This window comes from Phalacrocorax aristotelis, chromosome 5 (assembly GCF_949628215.1).
Source record: "Phalacrocorax aristotelis chromosome 5, bGulAri2.1, whole genome shotgun sequence".
Classification (NCBI taxonomy): domain Eukaryota; kingdom Metazoa; phylum Chordata; class Aves; order Suliformes; family Phalacrocoracidae; genus Phalacrocorax; species Phalacrocorax aristotelis.
In genome coordinates this window covers 9,099,398-9,117,213 of record NC_134280.1, presented here as the reverse complement: position 1 = coordinate 9,117,213, position 17,816 = coordinate 9,099,398, and the positions used below count along the sequence as shown (strand labels likewise).

The 17,816-nt window shown below is 35.0% G+C and overlaps 1 protein-coding gene across 7 annotated transcripts in view; it reads left to right on the top strand.

Moving 5' to 3' along the window:
- SLC35F5 (solute carrier family 35 member F5) overlaps positions 1-16,884 on the top strand; it is a 31,543-nt gene extending 14,659 nt beyond the window's left edge. For all 7 annotated transcript variants that reach the window (XM_075092903.1, XM_075092909.1, XM_075092908.1 and 4 more), the window contains 10 exons: positions 1,151-1,341; positions 2,987-3,068; positions 3,864-3,951; positions 4,506-4,570; positions 4,938-5,042; positions 5,498-5,657; positions 9,210-9,300; positions 14,086-14,240; positions 14,697-14,785; positions 15,747-16,884. In XM_075092903.1, the coding sequence (XP_074949004.1) occupies positions 1,151-1,341; positions 2,987-3,068; positions 3,864-3,951; positions 4,506-4,570; positions 4,938-5,042; positions 5,498-5,657; positions 9,210-9,300; positions 14,086-14,240; positions 14,697-14,778 (1,019 nt within the window). In that variant the 3' untranslated portion in view covers positions 14,779-14,785; positions 15,747-16,884. The remainder of the gene's footprint in view (positions 1-1,150; positions 1,342-2,986; positions 3,069-3,863; positions 3,952-4,505; positions 4,571-4,937; positions 5,043-5,497; positions 5,658-9,209; positions 9,301-14,085; positions 14,241-14,696; positions 14,786-15,746) is intronic.
- Positions 16,885-17,816: the final 932 nt, after the last annotated feature.

The window sequence follows — 17,816 nt, the reverse complement described above, 5'->3', positions numbered from 1 at the left end:
CAGGTAGAGAAAACATAGGCCTATCGTTCAGTTTACCTTTCTTGGTCACTACAGATCCAGCCTATGTTTATCTCAAGGGACCAACTGGGTTCAGTACTTGTGGTTCTTTCCTTCTGGGCTTGTATGACCAGCAGCAGTGAGTCAGCCTCTGGAAAAACAAGCTATTGTCCTTTTTAGAGCAGGAGCAAAGCAGTCAAAGTAAGAATTTTAACAGTCTATGTGCATTCTGATTTTATTTAAGCCTCACTATCTTGTGATAGTAGCTGAAACAGGCCTAATTGTCCCAGACAATTGCAGAAAAGTTGGCTATCAAAGAATCCAATTATCTGATCCTCAGCAAGAGTCCCTGCTTATAAAAGGGAAAGTCTCTTTGGTAATTTCTAGATGACATGTGTTAAGAACAGCTTTGGTAGGCTCTGCTGTCCTGTGATACCATACACCAATAACTTCAGGGTTCTTTGAGCTGTAGGTTTTCCCTTTACTTCTTTAAGCAAATTAGGTATGTTTCATATGGAATTAGGCTAATATTTATACGTAGCATGTAATGTTTTCTTTACACAGGAAACTAATGATACTTACTATACCCTTATAAATAAAATCTGATCCTGGTTAGCAAGATTAGTTAGAAGGTGGATTTCAAATGAGCGAGAGACCTTATGATCTCTGCTAAGCTTTGAGGTCTGTTGGGCACTCTCATCCTCTGAATGAAATATTGTCTTTGCAGTTAGGTGTAGTTGTGTGCAGTTTTTGGCTGTTTGACTATTAAACGATTTTAAAAAAAACCTTATATGTAACATCAGTACAGAATATTTCCTACCTAAAATTTTGTTGTTACCTTGTGTGGATTTTTGTGAAAAGGAGGAGGGATGGTGCTTTTCAGTGAGGTTTTTGTGGGTGGACAACTGTACTGATTGAAAACAGTAATTGTGCTCTGTCTTATTACTAGCCTATCAAATAGAAAAATACTACTTTAAAAATAACGCGTGTCTTCTATTTGGACAAAAATGCTTTACTTGTGAAGTATTGTAATCAATGCAGTATTAGAACATTAGAGTTTTATTTGCGTATTGTGTTGGCTTGAAAAGTTTAATGAAAATATGCAGCTTGGGTTTTTTTGCCTTTTTTTCTTTTCTTCTCTTTTCTTCTTAAGCTCCCAAAAAGCCTCGTGTAAGGTTCAGTAATATTATGGAGATTCGACAACTCCCATCGAGCCATGCATTGGAAGCGAAGTTGTCTCGCATGTCATATCCAACGGTTAAGGAGCAGGAATCAATATTAAAAACTGTAGGAAAACTCACTGCAACTCAAGTAGCAAAAATTAGCTTTTTCTTTTGCTTTGTGGTATGTGCTCCATTCTTTCAGAAAACTTAAGTAAAGATGCAATTAAAACTTGTATAATAGTAGTGAAAGAGTATTGAGATGACTTGTATTCTTTATGCCTCATTTTATAAATATAAGAAGTAAAACTTTCTGTGTGTGCTGGACATGAAAGTACAAATTCTTATTACCTTCCCTTTAAAAAGATATCATGGGTGTGTAGTTAACTGTAAGGTCAGTTGTAAGATATGCCATGCTTTTGTGCTATGGTCCAATGTCGGATATGTTTGGTACAGCAAAATCTGGGTTTACATGTATACAGGCTGTTAATAGCTGCAGTGAGACTGCATGAAATGGGTAGATGTCACTATGGCTTCTTTCTAAGCCATCACAGAAAGAGTACCACCTTATGGCTCACTGGCATTGTGCCCTCCAGTAGGATGAAGAGAAGAATTGTCCTTCAGCTCCATTGAGGGCTGCAAGATTTACTTATGAATCTGTTTGTTGCTGGTGTTTCTGCATCATGCCTCAGTTCTAGGGGGAGAGGGAGACAACAGTGGAATGATTTTTGAGAGACAGTAAAAATGTAGGGACCAGATCAGTGATCGCTTTTCCAGAAGTAGCTTCACCAATATGGCAAAATAGGTTATATGAAATGTGGACCCACCACAGCTTTTCCTCAGGAAGTAGTGCTCTTTAAACATCATTATTATTATTATTATTATTATTGTACTGTTGATGCATGGACCAGAAAACGGCGATGAAATTTTCTGTGTGTATACATAAAGAACATGCACACAGCAGCAAAAGAATAATAAGCCACTCATTAGTAATTTTGAATGGATGAAAATAGCCTTTTTAAAAAAGATCTAAAATTCTATTTGTCTGAGTATATTTCTATATATATACACAAATGCAGACTTTCTAGGGTAGACTCCTCATGTTCAAAACAAATCCTGTTCATGCTTTTCATGGATGCTGCTACTACTGGCATGTATTTGTATTTCTTCTTGGACTGTATAAATATTTCCAGCAAAGACTTTAGGGAGTGGTAACTTCCCTGAGCATATATCTGAGATCTTATTAATGAGATCTCAGTCAAAAAATGATAAAGCACTTGACATTTTATTCCTTTATGGAGGAATTAACAGACATGAATCATTCCAAAATATTTTTTAGGTATTGAATGTAAGTGATGCTTGTTTTTTAGGATGGAGGTGTGTGCCAGTTTTAACGACTCTAAAAAACCACTCATTAGGCTGGCTAATGTCCCATGTATCTCTGAAATTTCTTTGCAGTCCTTGTGCAGTTATATTCAAGCACTTGCAAATAAGTTAAAAGTACCTTTAGTTACTATAGAATAGTTGTTATAGTGTGATTTTAATTATTATTAATTATGAAGTTCTGAAGTATGTTATTCCATTACTAAACACATAGCTGAATGCAGTTGGGTCTCATTTGGCCAGTTCTAATCTTGCCTCTGTCTCTTAATGTACCTGCCACTTTAATAGAAATTAGAAACCTGTTTGAGGTAAAAGTCTTGTTCTGATTTTATTTTTGGATAAATAATTGGGTTTTCTTTATTTAAGTAGGATTTTATTGCACTGAGAAACTTAAACTCTGTTGTTGCCATCCATATAATCGCAAAATTATTTTTCTCTTCACCCAGTGGTTCTTGGCAAATTTCTCTTACCAAGAAGCTCTGTCAGATACCCAAGTTGCCATAGTTAATATCTTGTCTTCAACCTCTGGTAAGTTTTATTTACACCACCAGATGTACATTATAAGGCTGTTTATAACGTAAAAATCTTTTTGGTTACAATGGACTTGCGTAATGATTTACCTGTGGTTTTGGGGAATAGTAAGGCTTAAAGCCATGGAATATGTACATTTGAAAATTTAATTATGTAATTGCAGGGGTTTAGACTGTCTTCATGATTCCCCTGCTTTTTGCTTTTCAAGTTCATGTGTGTAGTTTTGTGGTTATGTCTGTGTATTAAAGAGATATATTGGGAGTGTAATAGGTTTGAAGGAAAGGTGGTATAATTTTTTATCAGAACAGATAGAATTCAGAGTAAATTTGTCTTGTATTTTTTTTTTTTTTAATTGGTTTAGGGGCAAAGAACTTAAACCACCTAAATATTATGTGTATCACTTGCTTTCCAGGTTTTATGCAAGACTTCAATATGAGCTTTAAATATTTAAATTATGTGACAGTCCATGTTTTAAGGAGTAACTGATTTTATAAAACAACAGAAGTTTTAAAAGCACAATTATGTGATACATCCTCCCCCCACTTTTCGGGCTTACTGCAGTTTATTTTGTTAATATGGCTAGCCTTTCTCAAAGTTGAGCATGTATTTGTTCTTCTGAGGATTCACATCACAAGGTGTTAGTTTCATAATAGTTCCAATGAAAATTAGGGATGCTAAGATCAAGTAGTAGAACAAGTATGTGAAATATAAAGAAGAAAATGTCTGTGCACTTTTCTGAACAAACTAGTAGCAAAACTTGATTGTATAAACTCTTCTTAATTTCTCTTGCAGGGCTTTTTACTTTAATCTTAGCTGCAGTCTTTCCCAGTAACAGTGGCGATAGGTTTACCCTGTCCAAATTATTAGCTGTTATTTTAAGGTAAGATAATGTCATGGAACATAGTACTACTGTACCTACTATACCTGTGGTATCTGTGGCAATATATTATATGCTTCACTTTTTAAAAAAACCTTGTTTCACAGATAAATTGAGCAAGTGAATTAAGTCTTTTTAAATAATTCATATCATGAACAATTACTGAATCTCATGCTGCTGTAGGAAATTAGATGAATCAGGTTTCTGTTGCAAATATGTGAACTTGTTTTCTTGTTGTTTAATTATGGTTTCTTTATTTTTGTGTAGATGGGAAAAAGGGAGAGGCTTGATGTTCAGTGCTGTCAGCCTGTTTCATTAAATGCCTGATGCATTGTTCAGGGAATTGAAAGTGGGGGTGTTTTTGTTCATTTGATTTTACCTTAGGATCAGGCCTTAGCAATAGAGAACTCCTTTTGGCTTTTCCAAAAGTGGGTTTTGATTAACTAAAAATAGCTAATGATAGAACTGTATTTTTATATTCTCCCCTTTTTTTTCTGTCTTTGTGAAAAAAGTTCTGGAGTTTAAGTAAGCATTTTGCATTTCTTCTTTTTTGCTAGCATTGGTGGTGTGGTACTTGTTAACCTTTCTGGATCTGAGAAATCTGCTGGAAAAGATACAATAGGTATTTGCTTTTTTAAATCTTAGAATATGCAGTGACGAGTACCGTCTTTGCACAATACTCAGTAGGTCATGTAGCAAGCTATATATTTCTTACTCATGTAATGTTTCACAATCTGGCTTTTCAGTTTCAACTTCTGAAGCTGGACATTTATGATGATTTTTTTCCCCCCATGTATATAGCTTAATTGCGAAAGTATTTACATTTTCGAGCTTTCTGCATTTTTCGATGCTTTTCATATAGTAATGGATTCTGTAATAAACAATTTATCTCTGAAAGTTTTACAACAGATGTATGTTTAGGAGAGTTGATCCTATCACGCGTAACATGTTTGGCATGTCTTAAGTGAGCGTTTTTTTCATCTTTACAGGTTCCCTTTGGTCTCTTGTGGGAGCAATGCTGTATGCTGTGTACATAGTAATGATAAAAAGGAAAGTAGATAGAGAAGATAAACTTGACATACCAATGTTCTTTGGTAAGACTAAAAATAACTGTATTGAAAGTTTTAATTCAGTGTGTGATTAAATTGTTTGTTTTCAAGCACTGAACTGTAAAAGGGTAAAGGGGCTCAGAATAGCCAAGGAAGTAGAGAAAGCCTATTGTTCCTGTGGTTATGAGTACTTTAGAGACTGGTCATATGAATTGTTTCCTGTTGGCAGTCGTAACAGTGGAAGATAACACTACCTGTAGGAATGCAGACAGCCCCTTTGGACTCAGTGGATTTATCCCCCCCCGCCCCCAATTTCAAGCCTGTAAATATCTGATGTGATTGTTGTTTGTGAATTTCAGGTGAACTTTCTTTTATTCGTTTCCTTTGAAAGATTTAAAATACTGCTTTTGCTGCTTTTTTGTATAGCAGAGTTTGGCTGAGATTTTAGTTATGTTGAAGGATATTTATTGTTATTTACTTAATGCTGTTTTTATACTCAGGTTTTGTAGGGCTGTTTAATCTGTTGCTGCTGTGGCCAGGGTTTTTCCTTCTTCACTATACTGGGTTTGAAGCATTTGAGTTTCCCAGTAAACTGATATGGATGTGCATTGTCATTAATGGCCTTATCGGGACAGTTCTGTCAGAGTTCCTCTGGCTGTGGTACGTATTACGTGGTTTGTATGTATTTCACACTTCATTATGTATTACCTGTGTTCTCAAATGTTGAGATGTCAATTTGTCTAGGTAGGATTCCCTGCCCCCCACCGCTTTTTCCCCATCCATATATGCAGTTGGAGTTAGAGGATGTCATCCATCATGTCACAATGTCCTGTTTAAGAGCAACAGCTAACTTTAAAAAACAGGTGACATGGTCTTGTAGTATACATTAAGATACTGTGTGCTTAGCTCATTCTACAGTTAACATTTTGAGCTTAAAAGACTTTGTGGGACAGAGTTGCGGTGGTAATAGGAGAGCATGAATTTCTGTTCTAACAGTTCTTCAGTTTCTGAGGCCTTGTGCATGTTGGATATCTACGAGTCAGTGTAGTATTCTGTAGTTGACCTATTTATTTAACTCTTCAAAGACTTAACGAGCTAAATCTCATCAGAACGCCTTAATCATGACGATATGGCAGTTCATAAATTAGCCTAGCTTTTGCTTAGAAATTTAATTATATGATAGTCTGGATAGGTCAGCAACAGAGGATTGGATGTGAGGCTTTTATATGAATGGTTCAAAAGCTGTAGCAGACTTAACACTGCCCTTTTAACAGCTACACAAAGGTTTATTGGAGAACTGTTTGGTACGTCAGGGCTCCCAACTTCAGGGAATTCAGGAAGTCTTTGACTTTCTTCTGGGCCAGCTTTAGGTTAAAATAGGGGTGTAACAGAAAATTATACAAGTTTTATTTTATTCTGGAAACACTGAGGAAGGGTTTCCAAAGAGAGACATGATTCCAGTGCCATCCAGATGCTCAGTGAGCGATGTCAGTTTCAGTGCTACATTTTGAATAGGTGTGGTAGTCTGAGCTTTTGCATGAGAACCCTTGGTGTTCAGCCCCTCAGCTCTATGGTATAGAGACTGAAAAACCTCATGGGATAGCTACTCTGAAACAGAGATATCTGTAATCCTAGGATCCTAAATCCTGAGACAGCAGTACAACAAAAGATCTGGGCAGAGTTCCGTGAAACCCCTTTTTTGTGTGCATGTGTGTGGATTTTTGTTCGGGGGTTTTGTTTGTTTTCAGATCAAGTTTAAAGTTATTTAGGAAATTAATCATGACATTTTTTGTTTATTGGCAAACTCATACACCAGTCCTAGTTATCGATGCATTGCAGCATACGTTCCTTTGTAATTTAATTTGATTATTGATGGAATATTTTTGTGATGTTAATGCCATCCTGTAAGGTTAGCCTGTGTTCAGTATCAGTTTGTAAAAAGATTGAGTGCATTTTCAACGTAGGCAAAATAACAAACAAACAAACCCAAAAACAAACCTCCAAAAAACCCGAACTTGGATCTTGTCCCAAAATCAAGTACTAGCATAGGGTTAAGTACATGGGTGTGCACAGACTTTTTAAACACTTGCTATTTGTTTAATTATTCAGAATGATAATCCAGTTAATTAAAGAGCTATTTTTATTTCCAGTTCCTTTTCCTTTCAGTTTTGGACTAGGACTAATTTCAGAGTTTGTGCTGTCATCATCCTTTTAGCAGTCCAGTGTGCCACTAGTATGGACCTTTACTTTTTCTTTGGAAGTAAATGATATTTAACCTACTTGTTTACTCAACCCAACCACATACTGCCAACTAAATAATGTAGTGGCAGATGTGACCCAATGAAATTTTTTTTTTTTTTTTAAAACCTGCTGATAAGTTTCATTGAACTCCGTACCATTTATTCATTTATGGTGTTCGATGGACAGGTTGATTCTAATTTATAAGTGGTCAGTGCAGAAATACAGAAGTATTCTCTTCTGGTATAGAACAGGATTTAGAATATTGGGGAAGAAGTTTGCAAAAATGCAGAGTATCTAAAAATCCGTTGTTTCCTTTCTGTTCCTTTTTCATCTGCTTACATTTTTCTTTGTTTTCAAGACACAGAATGACACAAAGGGATTACAGATATCCAGACTGGTCATTTTTGCTTGGCTTGAAGTCAGTCTTATGGGAGGACGTAATGGCTTGGTTTGGAGTACTCTTCTAGTTTAATTAGAGAAATACATGCACAAAGTCATGTTCTAGAAAATGTTTTCCAAAAGTGTGTTCAAATCTTTGTGTTTAAAAGGTGTTAACAAACTTCAGTGAGGTGAATTAAAATAGCATTTTCTTCAGTGACTCACATTTCATTAATATAGTTTCAGTGATGCTGCATCTGTTTAATTTTTACAGTAACCAGATGAAAGATTGAGTAGGTAAAAAACAGATTTCAGAATTCTAACAAAAACTACAAGATTTTCCTCCTTTAAAATCAGATGTGTGCGGAACTAATTGCAGTTCCACAATAAAAGCATAGCTTGTACTGTTTTCAGTATTTGCCAAGGATGGGAAGAATTGCCTTTATCTTAATAAATAAATAAATAAGTTCTGGATGCCTTTGAAATAAGATGCTGACTCAGTAGTGGGCATTACTGATTTGAATTGGGTAGATACCCCCTTGTATGTATTTTCTTCATATAGTAGAATAGGCTATTTCATAGAGGATTGGTTGCTTACAAGTGTCACTATCCTTGGTAACTTTTGAATTGGTCAGTCATAAAATGAGAATTGCAATTTTTTTTATATTGGATGTTATGCTCTTCACTTGGTATCGAAATGGCTCAGGCTAGTAATATTTTATTTATAGAGCCGTAGGTTTAAGTTGAAATGCTGAAGATCTGAAGAGCTCACATGTTCTGCTAGGTCTGTCCTACGTATACTTTGAGGTTTTTTTATATATTTGTTTGTTTTTCTTTAAACTTTTTTCAGTAAATTGGTCATTTGCAAACTATGACTTGCAAAGGAATTTGGGAAAAAGGGTCAGTTTTCTATGGCTGTTAATGAGTACTACTCTGATGTATGACTGTAGTTTTGTTCTATCATTTAAATAAATTGTAATGGATCTTTGTGACTCAGTGATTTAGAGAAGTCTAATGACTTTGTTCCTGCTTAGGAAATACGATGAGACCACTTGCAGAATGCAGAGAAGTCTTACTGAGACTCTGAAGAATGATTTCAAGGGTGCATTTTAGAGTGAGATTTAAAAGCACAGTCTGTTAGTTTAAGAATTTGTCTATTTGTAAAAAATATTTCTCTTTTGGGGTAGAGTTTCTAGACATCAGTAACCTTTCTTTTTTAATTAACCAGACTGGGACAAAACAGATTTAATTGCTATAAGCTGGTATTAACTATTTCAAAATTGAAACAAAATGCAGATTTTTCTAGGTGAAGTCACTACATGTGAAGTAGTGACTTTTCCATCGTCTCAAAAAGTTTGCATGGGAATTAAACCTCACTCCAGAGACATCAATTATCTAGTTAAGAATTCTATGCAATTTTACATATTTATGACAGAGCGTGGGTATCTCACATTTTTCTTATTAAAACAAACAATGACTAACAGTCAGGCTTGATCAAATGCCTTCTGCAGTTTGATGTATTACTTAAGTTGTCTTATTTAAAAGACCTCTTTGCTATAATTATCAATAATAATTATTATTATTGTTTTTTAGGGGATGCTTTCTTACCTCATCACTGATAGGTACACTTGCGCTAAGCCTTACAATACCTCTGTCCATAATAGCTGACATGTGCATGCAAAAGGTAACGTATTACTAAGTTTTGACTGTCATTAACAGAATTTCTTTGAATTAAATGGCAGTGGTATATTTAACGATATATACAATGAACAGTGTTTTAATTCTGTTGCTTGTTGTTAATGGTTGAACTGTGTTGTAATTAATTGCTATTGACAGTTGTAATTGATATTGACAGTTACAGTAATTTTGTGGATGCAAGCATGCACTTGAACACTTAAATATATTTGATTAAGATGCAGCTTGTATGAAAAGTACCCAAAGTCACCAGCAATGTCTGGCCAAATGCTTTACCTTGAACGGGCACTCTTCAGAATTAAAGAACAACTGCAAATAGAGCACACCTTAAATTAATACCTTTACAATTATAGAATTGTTATAGACTGCCTATCTTGAAAATACTCACTTAGTAAGAAAACCAAAAATCTGCAGTTTTACCACAAAGAAATGTAGCTGTTACAAGGCTTAACTGCATATTATTAGATCCATGTGGATGGTAGGCTTCCATTTAACTGTCCTCCTTTAAGTTAGTCTAGTTTCACCGGTACTGAGGTAATAGCTGTGGAAAAGTCCTGCATGTAAAGAAAGAAAAGAATTTGATGAGTTTAGAATAGAAACTATATGAAGCTAGTTTATATTCTTCAAGCTGAATAGATACTTCTCATGCTGGTGGGGTAGAATTCTCAGTTTTAAATGGAATGTTAGAATATCATATTTAATCAGTGGCAAGGAATATAAAATTCTTAATTTCATGTCAATAGTTATTATTTAGCACATTCTGCAAGCATGCAGTTGTGGTTTTTCTGTTTTGTTTTTTTTTTTTTATTTAAATCGAGGTCACATAACTCTTTCTGTTTCCTGAAGGCAGGATCATTTGTTTCTGCTCTTCATTTTTGATTTAAATAATCCCTATTGCTAAAATTTTAAGTTGAAAGTTAAACCACCTGTTAAACTCTCTGAAATAGCTTAACTTTTCTTACAGTGATAATGCCCTTCTATTTTTTCAGGGCATTCTTACTTACTCCATTATGGCTATGCCTTCTGACACCTCCCAGTGTAGACACAGGTGTATTTGTCACTTTGCTAAAGTGTGAGCATTTCCTGTCGCACACTTGTGTGCATTTTGACTGTTCGTGACACCTGTATTTCACTTATGTTAAATGCGTGTATAGGCATGTGGTATGGAGAGGCTGCAGGAGCTTTTTAGAAAGCAGGGAGTAAAATTATGAGCCAGGTAATGTGTTTTCTGGGCTGAAAACAGTGAATTAGTCAGTATTTGAGCCCCTTGGCCTAAATACAGTTTGTTACTGAAATACAAGAAGTTTTTTATTGAGACGATAAATCTTTATGTGAATTAGGAAGCAGTTTAGTCATGTAATAGTTCAGCTGAAAATTCTATCAATAAAACTGAGCAAAACCGACCAAACTTAGAACTAACTATACAGTAGTAGTTCTGATATTTTGAATAGACTGGTGGTCTTGCTTTGCGAGCTGGTGCTTGCTTATACTGCTTTGATGTTCTTCTGAGTCTTGTAGCAAACACAGTTATGCTTAGTTTGTAAGCTCTGTGCAAACAGAAATGTAGAAGTATGAGGAGAAAAATTCTGACTATGCTCAATTTAAGCTATGTTCCAGGCATTCTCCGACTAGTGGTTCCCCTGAAGCAAGTGGGGTTCATCCATTATCTGTGGTCATTCAGTTTATGACTTGTTTTCCATCACAACGTTTGAATTTTTTTCTTTTGAGGCTTGCACTTCTTTTGTACAAGACTGACCAATGTGCAAGAAATGATTGAAGTCTTGCACTTGGAATGTTTCCTGCCAAAAAGAAACTTTACTGCTTGATGTTTTCACAAGCAAAGTGTAAAGTCCTAATGAGAACCTTTTGACTACTGAAATTTTCTGGCAGGTGTGTAAAGATGGGGGGAGAAGGCCACACAACTTGTATTTCACTTAAAGACAGTGTGGATTTTTGAAAATAAAGCTGAAAAATAAAAGGATAAAAATAAAAAAAGGAAAGTTAAATTGGAAAATAAAAGGAGAATCAGACCCTGAATGAATACTTGCGTAACAAACGTGAGATACAGTTTGTTTCGTATTAGCTGAATATTCCATCATGGAAATACTGCAAGGTTTTGCTGTGACTCCAACAATAATAAAGCATTTGTTGGGAAGATAACTGTATTTGTGTTGCTGTTTACATATCTGAAATATACACTGGGGATATAAAGTGTAACGGGAAGGTAAATAACTAATGATGGCTATTAAGGAAACAAGGGGTAGAAAAAATCTGTAGACTTTTCCACTAGAAATTCACTTTAGTCAAGTGGAGTTAGGTTGATATGTGAGCTAATGCTGGTAGCAAAAAATAACAATTCTGTATGTACATGTGTGCATCTATAAATATTTTATATATATAAATATGTGTGCAAATACATTTTTAGAGGGGTGTGTCTCTAGTTACATGTTATGAATATATGAAAAGCTTATGTGTCTTCTGAGGCGATTCATCTAAACTTTCTTCTCGAATGCATTGAAAAATGGAATATGCTTTTCTAATTTTCAGTAAACAATCTCTAGGCTATTTAATCTGAGTGAACACAGAGTCCAGATGTTTTAAAATTAATTTATTCTTAATGTACTCATGCAATATCAAGGCATTTGAAATAGCCAAAACATCTTTAAGTCTCTGTTGGATGTCTTTCAGATGATGTCGGCAATACAAGGGCAAGTTATATTTTTAAATTCATTTTTGTAATTTATCACTGTTAGTTGCTCCAATTTTAATGTACTTGGTATTTATAAACAAACAAAAAGTCCCCACAGATGTAGCTAACTATCTGACTTCCTGTACACCTTGTATTTGTTCTTTTCCTATTTCTTGTCTTAAATCTTCCTCTTTCTGTGTTGTCTCAGTTCGCGGTGGCAGTGTCTGTCATGATCTGAGTCTTCATGGCTCTTCCATTTCATCTGCCATTCTTTTCACTTGCCACCCCTTGGCTCCCTCTGGAGTTTGTGGTCCATATACTTGCTGCCTTCTGATCCTTTCAATTTTTCTTTCTCTGAAAAGGTGGCTTTGTCTTCCTCTGGGCAAATACAGAGCAGCTGACCATCGAGTGACGCGGGAGAGTAATCAGGGAGGGGTCAGGGGTTCGGTTCTTTGGTTTTTTTTGATTTTTCCGATTCATCTATACATCCCACATTACTGTTCTTTCTTCTCACACTGGCTGTTATGTACTTTCTGTCCAAGTTTCTACTTCTGTATCTGTTTGGTGCTTTTTGCTTGTGGCTGCTTCTTGTATATTAGAGAATAGGTAAGCTCTTACACCTTCTGGTACCGAACTGTTTCAGCAGGAAGTCATTGGTGGGATGTTAAAGCTTGTCTTTGACAACAAAGTAAATTTCCTACTGTATCTTCTCTTGCTGTTGGACGTAAATCCTTTGTCTCTTCCTTTTTTTTACAAAAGAAGTTGCTAGTATTAGAAGCACAAATGAGTGACCCTAATTAAAGGCAAACTCCTGGAGATTTTGAGGTTGTTTGTACAAGTGTATTTGTGCAAGTATGTGCATACAAACATCAAAATATCCTAAGCCAAGCCTTATGCTCACTGAGGTCTCATAAGCTAATAGAAATTTAAGCTTCCAACTTCAAGCTTTCCAGTTAGAGTTTCTGGCCAGCCTTGCCTTTACACCTCATTTCGGTTTTCGTAAAAGGAACCTATGTAAGAATGCTGCTGGCACGGCTAATAAGGTAAAGATTAAACTATTAATATATGCAGTTTTCATATGACTGTCAGATGGTATGGTAACTATAGAATATGTGTAATTACTAACTTTCTGGGTCTTTATTGTTCTGTAATAATCTGACATAAATCAGAATCTTAAGAAATTACAACTAAATTTTTAACAACTATTCAATTTTTCCTGTTGGGAGCTTATGTGTTTATGAATTTCTGTTAGAAAGCAGTAAGGATAAGATAAGGCTCTAACAATTGCAGTTTATTAGATATTTGAGAGTGAACATCAGTGCTAGGTATCAAAACTGTACGTTTTTCCTCAAAGTCTTCAACTTTGGAAATTTTCTCCACAAGGGGGAGCCGTGCCCATGGGTCATTGCTCTGTTAGCCTTAAAGGCGTTTCAGAAACTAGTTCTTGTTCTTGCACCCTTCGTTTCTGTAACCTTCTAGATTTTGAGCTTTAAACAATCTCAGGTGATCACTTCTGAACGTAGTAGTAGATAGATACAAGGAGTATTATAGATACAAGTAGAATTTAGTTTAAATTGGGCAAATAACGTGCCCTGCCTTTTTTTTAAAAAGAAAAGAGAATTATTGTACATATCCAGTAGTATAGTCTTTCTCTGTGCATTGATTTCAGCAGTTACCGTTCAGTGGCGGTATATTTATACTGAATAAACAGGTGCACAAATCTTTCAGGTGAGATCTCGTATTCAGAATTTTTGCAGTGTCTAGGGGACTTTCTCATCGGTACCAGTCAGACAGCTAAAACCTAAAAATGAGTCTGTCTGGAAAGAGCAGTCTTCATCCACAGCACAAACAGTATGTTACATTTATAAGAATAGATCAATGAAGAAGGTTATTCATTTATTAGAAGCAGCAGTGGCTATAGAAATTGTGCCAAATAACTTACAAAAATATTTGTAATATTCCACCCAATTTAAAAGAACTGAAACTTTATCTCAAACTTACAATAATAATTATTTCAAATACACAGTATGGCGATATCTTTTTATTTTTACTCTTGAGTGAATGATGTTTGTGTTTTAATTCCAGGTGCAGTTTTCCTGGTTATTTTTTGCAGGGGCGATCCCTGTATTTTTTTCTTTTTTCATTGCAACTCTCTTATGTCACTATAACAACTGGGATCCAGTGATGGTGGGAATCAGAAGAATTTTTGCCTTTATTTGTAGAAAACATCGAATTCAGAGGTAGGGCAGTCACAAAGTATAATCCTATCTCTTCTTCAGCCTTTCCAATATCCTATACTCTTTCATAAGCCGCAGTACTCATACTGTATTTGTTTTAATCTAATTTTATATTTGGGTGTACTAATTTCTTAGTACTAGTAGCTGCCAATCCATTTATTAATCTATGTAAAGTTCAGAAAATGGGAAGACGTGAAGACTGTTTACCTGTTAAAAGGAGTTTCCTAGTGGCTGTCACAGCTTTTCTTTTTTTCTTCCCCCCCCCCCCCCCCCCCCCCCTATGATAGTTGCTATGAAAATTGTGTAAATGTGAGTATACTTTATGAAGTTAAGGGGTCTTTGTATGTTTTTAATGGCTGTAGTTCAAACCACTAGCATACTTAGTCCTTCTGTTTTCTTCATAACAACCAATTTAATATTAGTGTATAACTTTAAACAAATAAATTTGTTTCTTTTAAGAATGCCGGAAGAAAGTGAGCAGTGTGAAAGTCTCATTCCTATGCATAGTGTTTCACAAGATGGAGACAGTTGCTGTTCGTAGACAAAAGGTATGTTTAATAAACTTCAAACAATACAGAGAAAGGTGAGGATTGGTTTTCATGATGGCATTTGTGCTATATAAGTACACATTTTTACGGAGCATACAGTTAATCTTGTTCTGTATTGATGGATAGAGTTTTGAAGGGTATCTTCAGAATGATTATTATTCGTTACCAAGCACTATTCTCACCTTGGCACGGTTCTTGGTCAATGGTTTTGAAATGTAAAGTAGTGGGTTTTTTACTTAAGAGTATTATAACATTCATCAAAACTTGGACATGAGTCAATAAACCAGAAGAGGCATACAACTCGTTGGTATGGATGATGTGTGTGGAAGAGATCTGAAGTAATTATTTCACTCTTATTAATGCTGTTGAGGTCTCAGTTTGGGCTGCTGCAGTTCATGAAAAACATTGACCGTTTATGGAAGTTTAGAGGACATGACCAGACTTTATCATAAAGGATCTAGAAAATGGGAAGGAGTCCTTGTGTTTGTGGTTGACAAGAATCAATTTGTTAAATTACATTAAATATTAGGGAAAATATTTCTCATGGTAAGGGCAGGGAAACGAGCAGAATAGCTAGGGAGTTTGCAAAATATCCTTCCCTAAGAGGAGGTTATGCAGACCTCTAACAGGAACAGTACATGGTTTGTTGATACTATCTTGGAGCATAAAGGTAGACATAGTTTAGGGCTCTCTTAGCCCTATGTTTCAGGGCTTTAGTTTTCAAATAACGCATGCAGATTTACATAATAAGAAGTATATTTTTCTTTTCCAGTGCTGCTTAAATCTAATAATGAAATTAAAAATATTTTAACCAAACCAGTAAATGTGGTGTCTTAAGCTTAAAACACACAAGTTATTTCCTTTATTAATAAAATGGAAACAAATAAGCACAGTGATTCCTTTTTTGTAATCTTTAATCACGTAGTGCTGATATCTTTCTTTTTTTCTCCTCTCTTCCTAGTTTAAAAATGGAACGATGCCCAGCGAAGAGACAATCTTCTGGAAAAGTCCCTAAGAAATCATGTTTCAGTGCCTATTATGAATTTGTAGTGAAAATTAAGAAGTTTCAGTTCTTTTGAAACTCTAAACTTTTCCTCTTTCTTGCTTTCATCTGGTTTTATAATGAACAAATTTACTACATGCCTATCACCATAGGGAGTCTTAGTCCATCTGAGCAACCAACCTGCCTTATGACACTGAGCTGGTGAAGTTACTTGACAAAATCAAGAAAACAAACGCTGTTAAGTGATTTCTTTCTTCTTTTAACTCACAATTTTGTTAAATGCTGGACAATATTATTTTTAAAAAATACTTTCAAATGAGTTATGTAAATAAGTTTGCAGGTCATCAAGTCTTACAGGCTTTCAGATGAAAAGCTAAATAGATATGTTACCTGTAGTAGGTACAAATTAACTTTTTTATGTTGTATAAACTATTTGCATATTAATAGAAGAAAATAGAAAAATAATTTATTAAGTGCATTCTTGTAATTATTGAGGCAGGATCTTTGTACGGTCCTGAAACACTACATATATATTGTCTTTTGCCATTTTGGGAAGCCTTGTAATGGCAATGGGTGCCAATGTTTAAAAATCTTTTGTTACCTAACAATCTGGAATGTTTAAAATTTTGATGAATGGTAAAATATTTGTAATTACAGTACATTTGGGTGTACATTCTCAAAATCAACATTTGTTTTGAACAGACTGATCTGTAACCCATTCGTATTCCCAATTATCTCACATGGAAAAACTAAATTTGAAGGTTTTCACATGTATAGCTGCCAACTTCAAAAAAAATCAGATTAACTGTGAAAGTTTTCAGTCTGTGGGTTGGCACTACAGTAATGTGCTAAACAATCTGCAAGATAAAGGTGTTTACAGTGATTTATTTTTTCTTTTCCAGTTGCATTAATAAATTTATTCTAAAATTGATAATTTTCCTTTTAACCTGTATCTTCCTTCCACTGCAGTGCTTCTGTCCTACTTGATTCTGAAAAATTATGAATAATTATATTCAGGAATATCTGAAATTATTCAGGCCATTTTCCAACTTCTGGCCTATAAGACACTTATATTAAAGTTAATTTTGGCTTTTGATGGATTTTATTTTTTTAATAATGAATTTAGGATGGATTTTCAGCTAACAGTATTCTCTTCCACATAACAAGTGTGGGGTACTTCTACTATCCTTCCCCACAAATGTAGAAGGATGACAGAACACAAAGCTTTTTCATGTTTTGACACTCAGTAATGATCCTTCCAAAAGAAATGTTGGTGGTTTGGTGATACAGCTACTAGACAAGAGGGAATGCAGGAAAGCAAGACACTTAGCTATACATTTAGAAGGATTGACTAGCCAGCAGCTAGAATTTAATGTAAAAATCTGTAACTATTGAAGGGAGAAAAATAATGTGGGGGTTATTCTGGTCAAGTATTACACCTTTATCAAATTCTTCCTTCCAGTTCTTAACAATGGATTACACTGCAAGTTTCAGTGATCTGAGGCATCTCTTTAATATGAGATAGGAAGTTCTTCTTTGGATGTCTGCAGTAGGAATTGAAAAAACCAACCAACCAAACAAAAAAACCCTATCAAAACCACAAACCAAAAACAAACAGAAAAGTTTGCTAAATTTATGTAGGCATTTTGAGAAACTTCACGTTTCAGTTCCCAAACCCCACTAGTAGAGCAGTTCAAAATGCAGTATGTAGAACTAATTTTACATTTGACTTTGGTAGAATTTTCAGGGTTTTTTTTGTAAGTGGATTTTTCTTAGGTGTTTGGGGTTTTTTAAGGAGATTTTTTTTATTCTAAATTATAACAAATTAGAGGATGTTAGCTGCAGCATTTTTCCAAGAAGTAATGTTAAGGCCTACCGGCAATAAAAAGCTGGTATCTGTTTTCAATTAATGATATGTTTCAATGAGGTCATACCGAATACATAATGCCAGGCATTAATTACAAATTTGAGTCTTTGGGCATTGCAGCATCAGTAACTAAGCCTGGGAAAACTGAGTTTGCTTTCAGA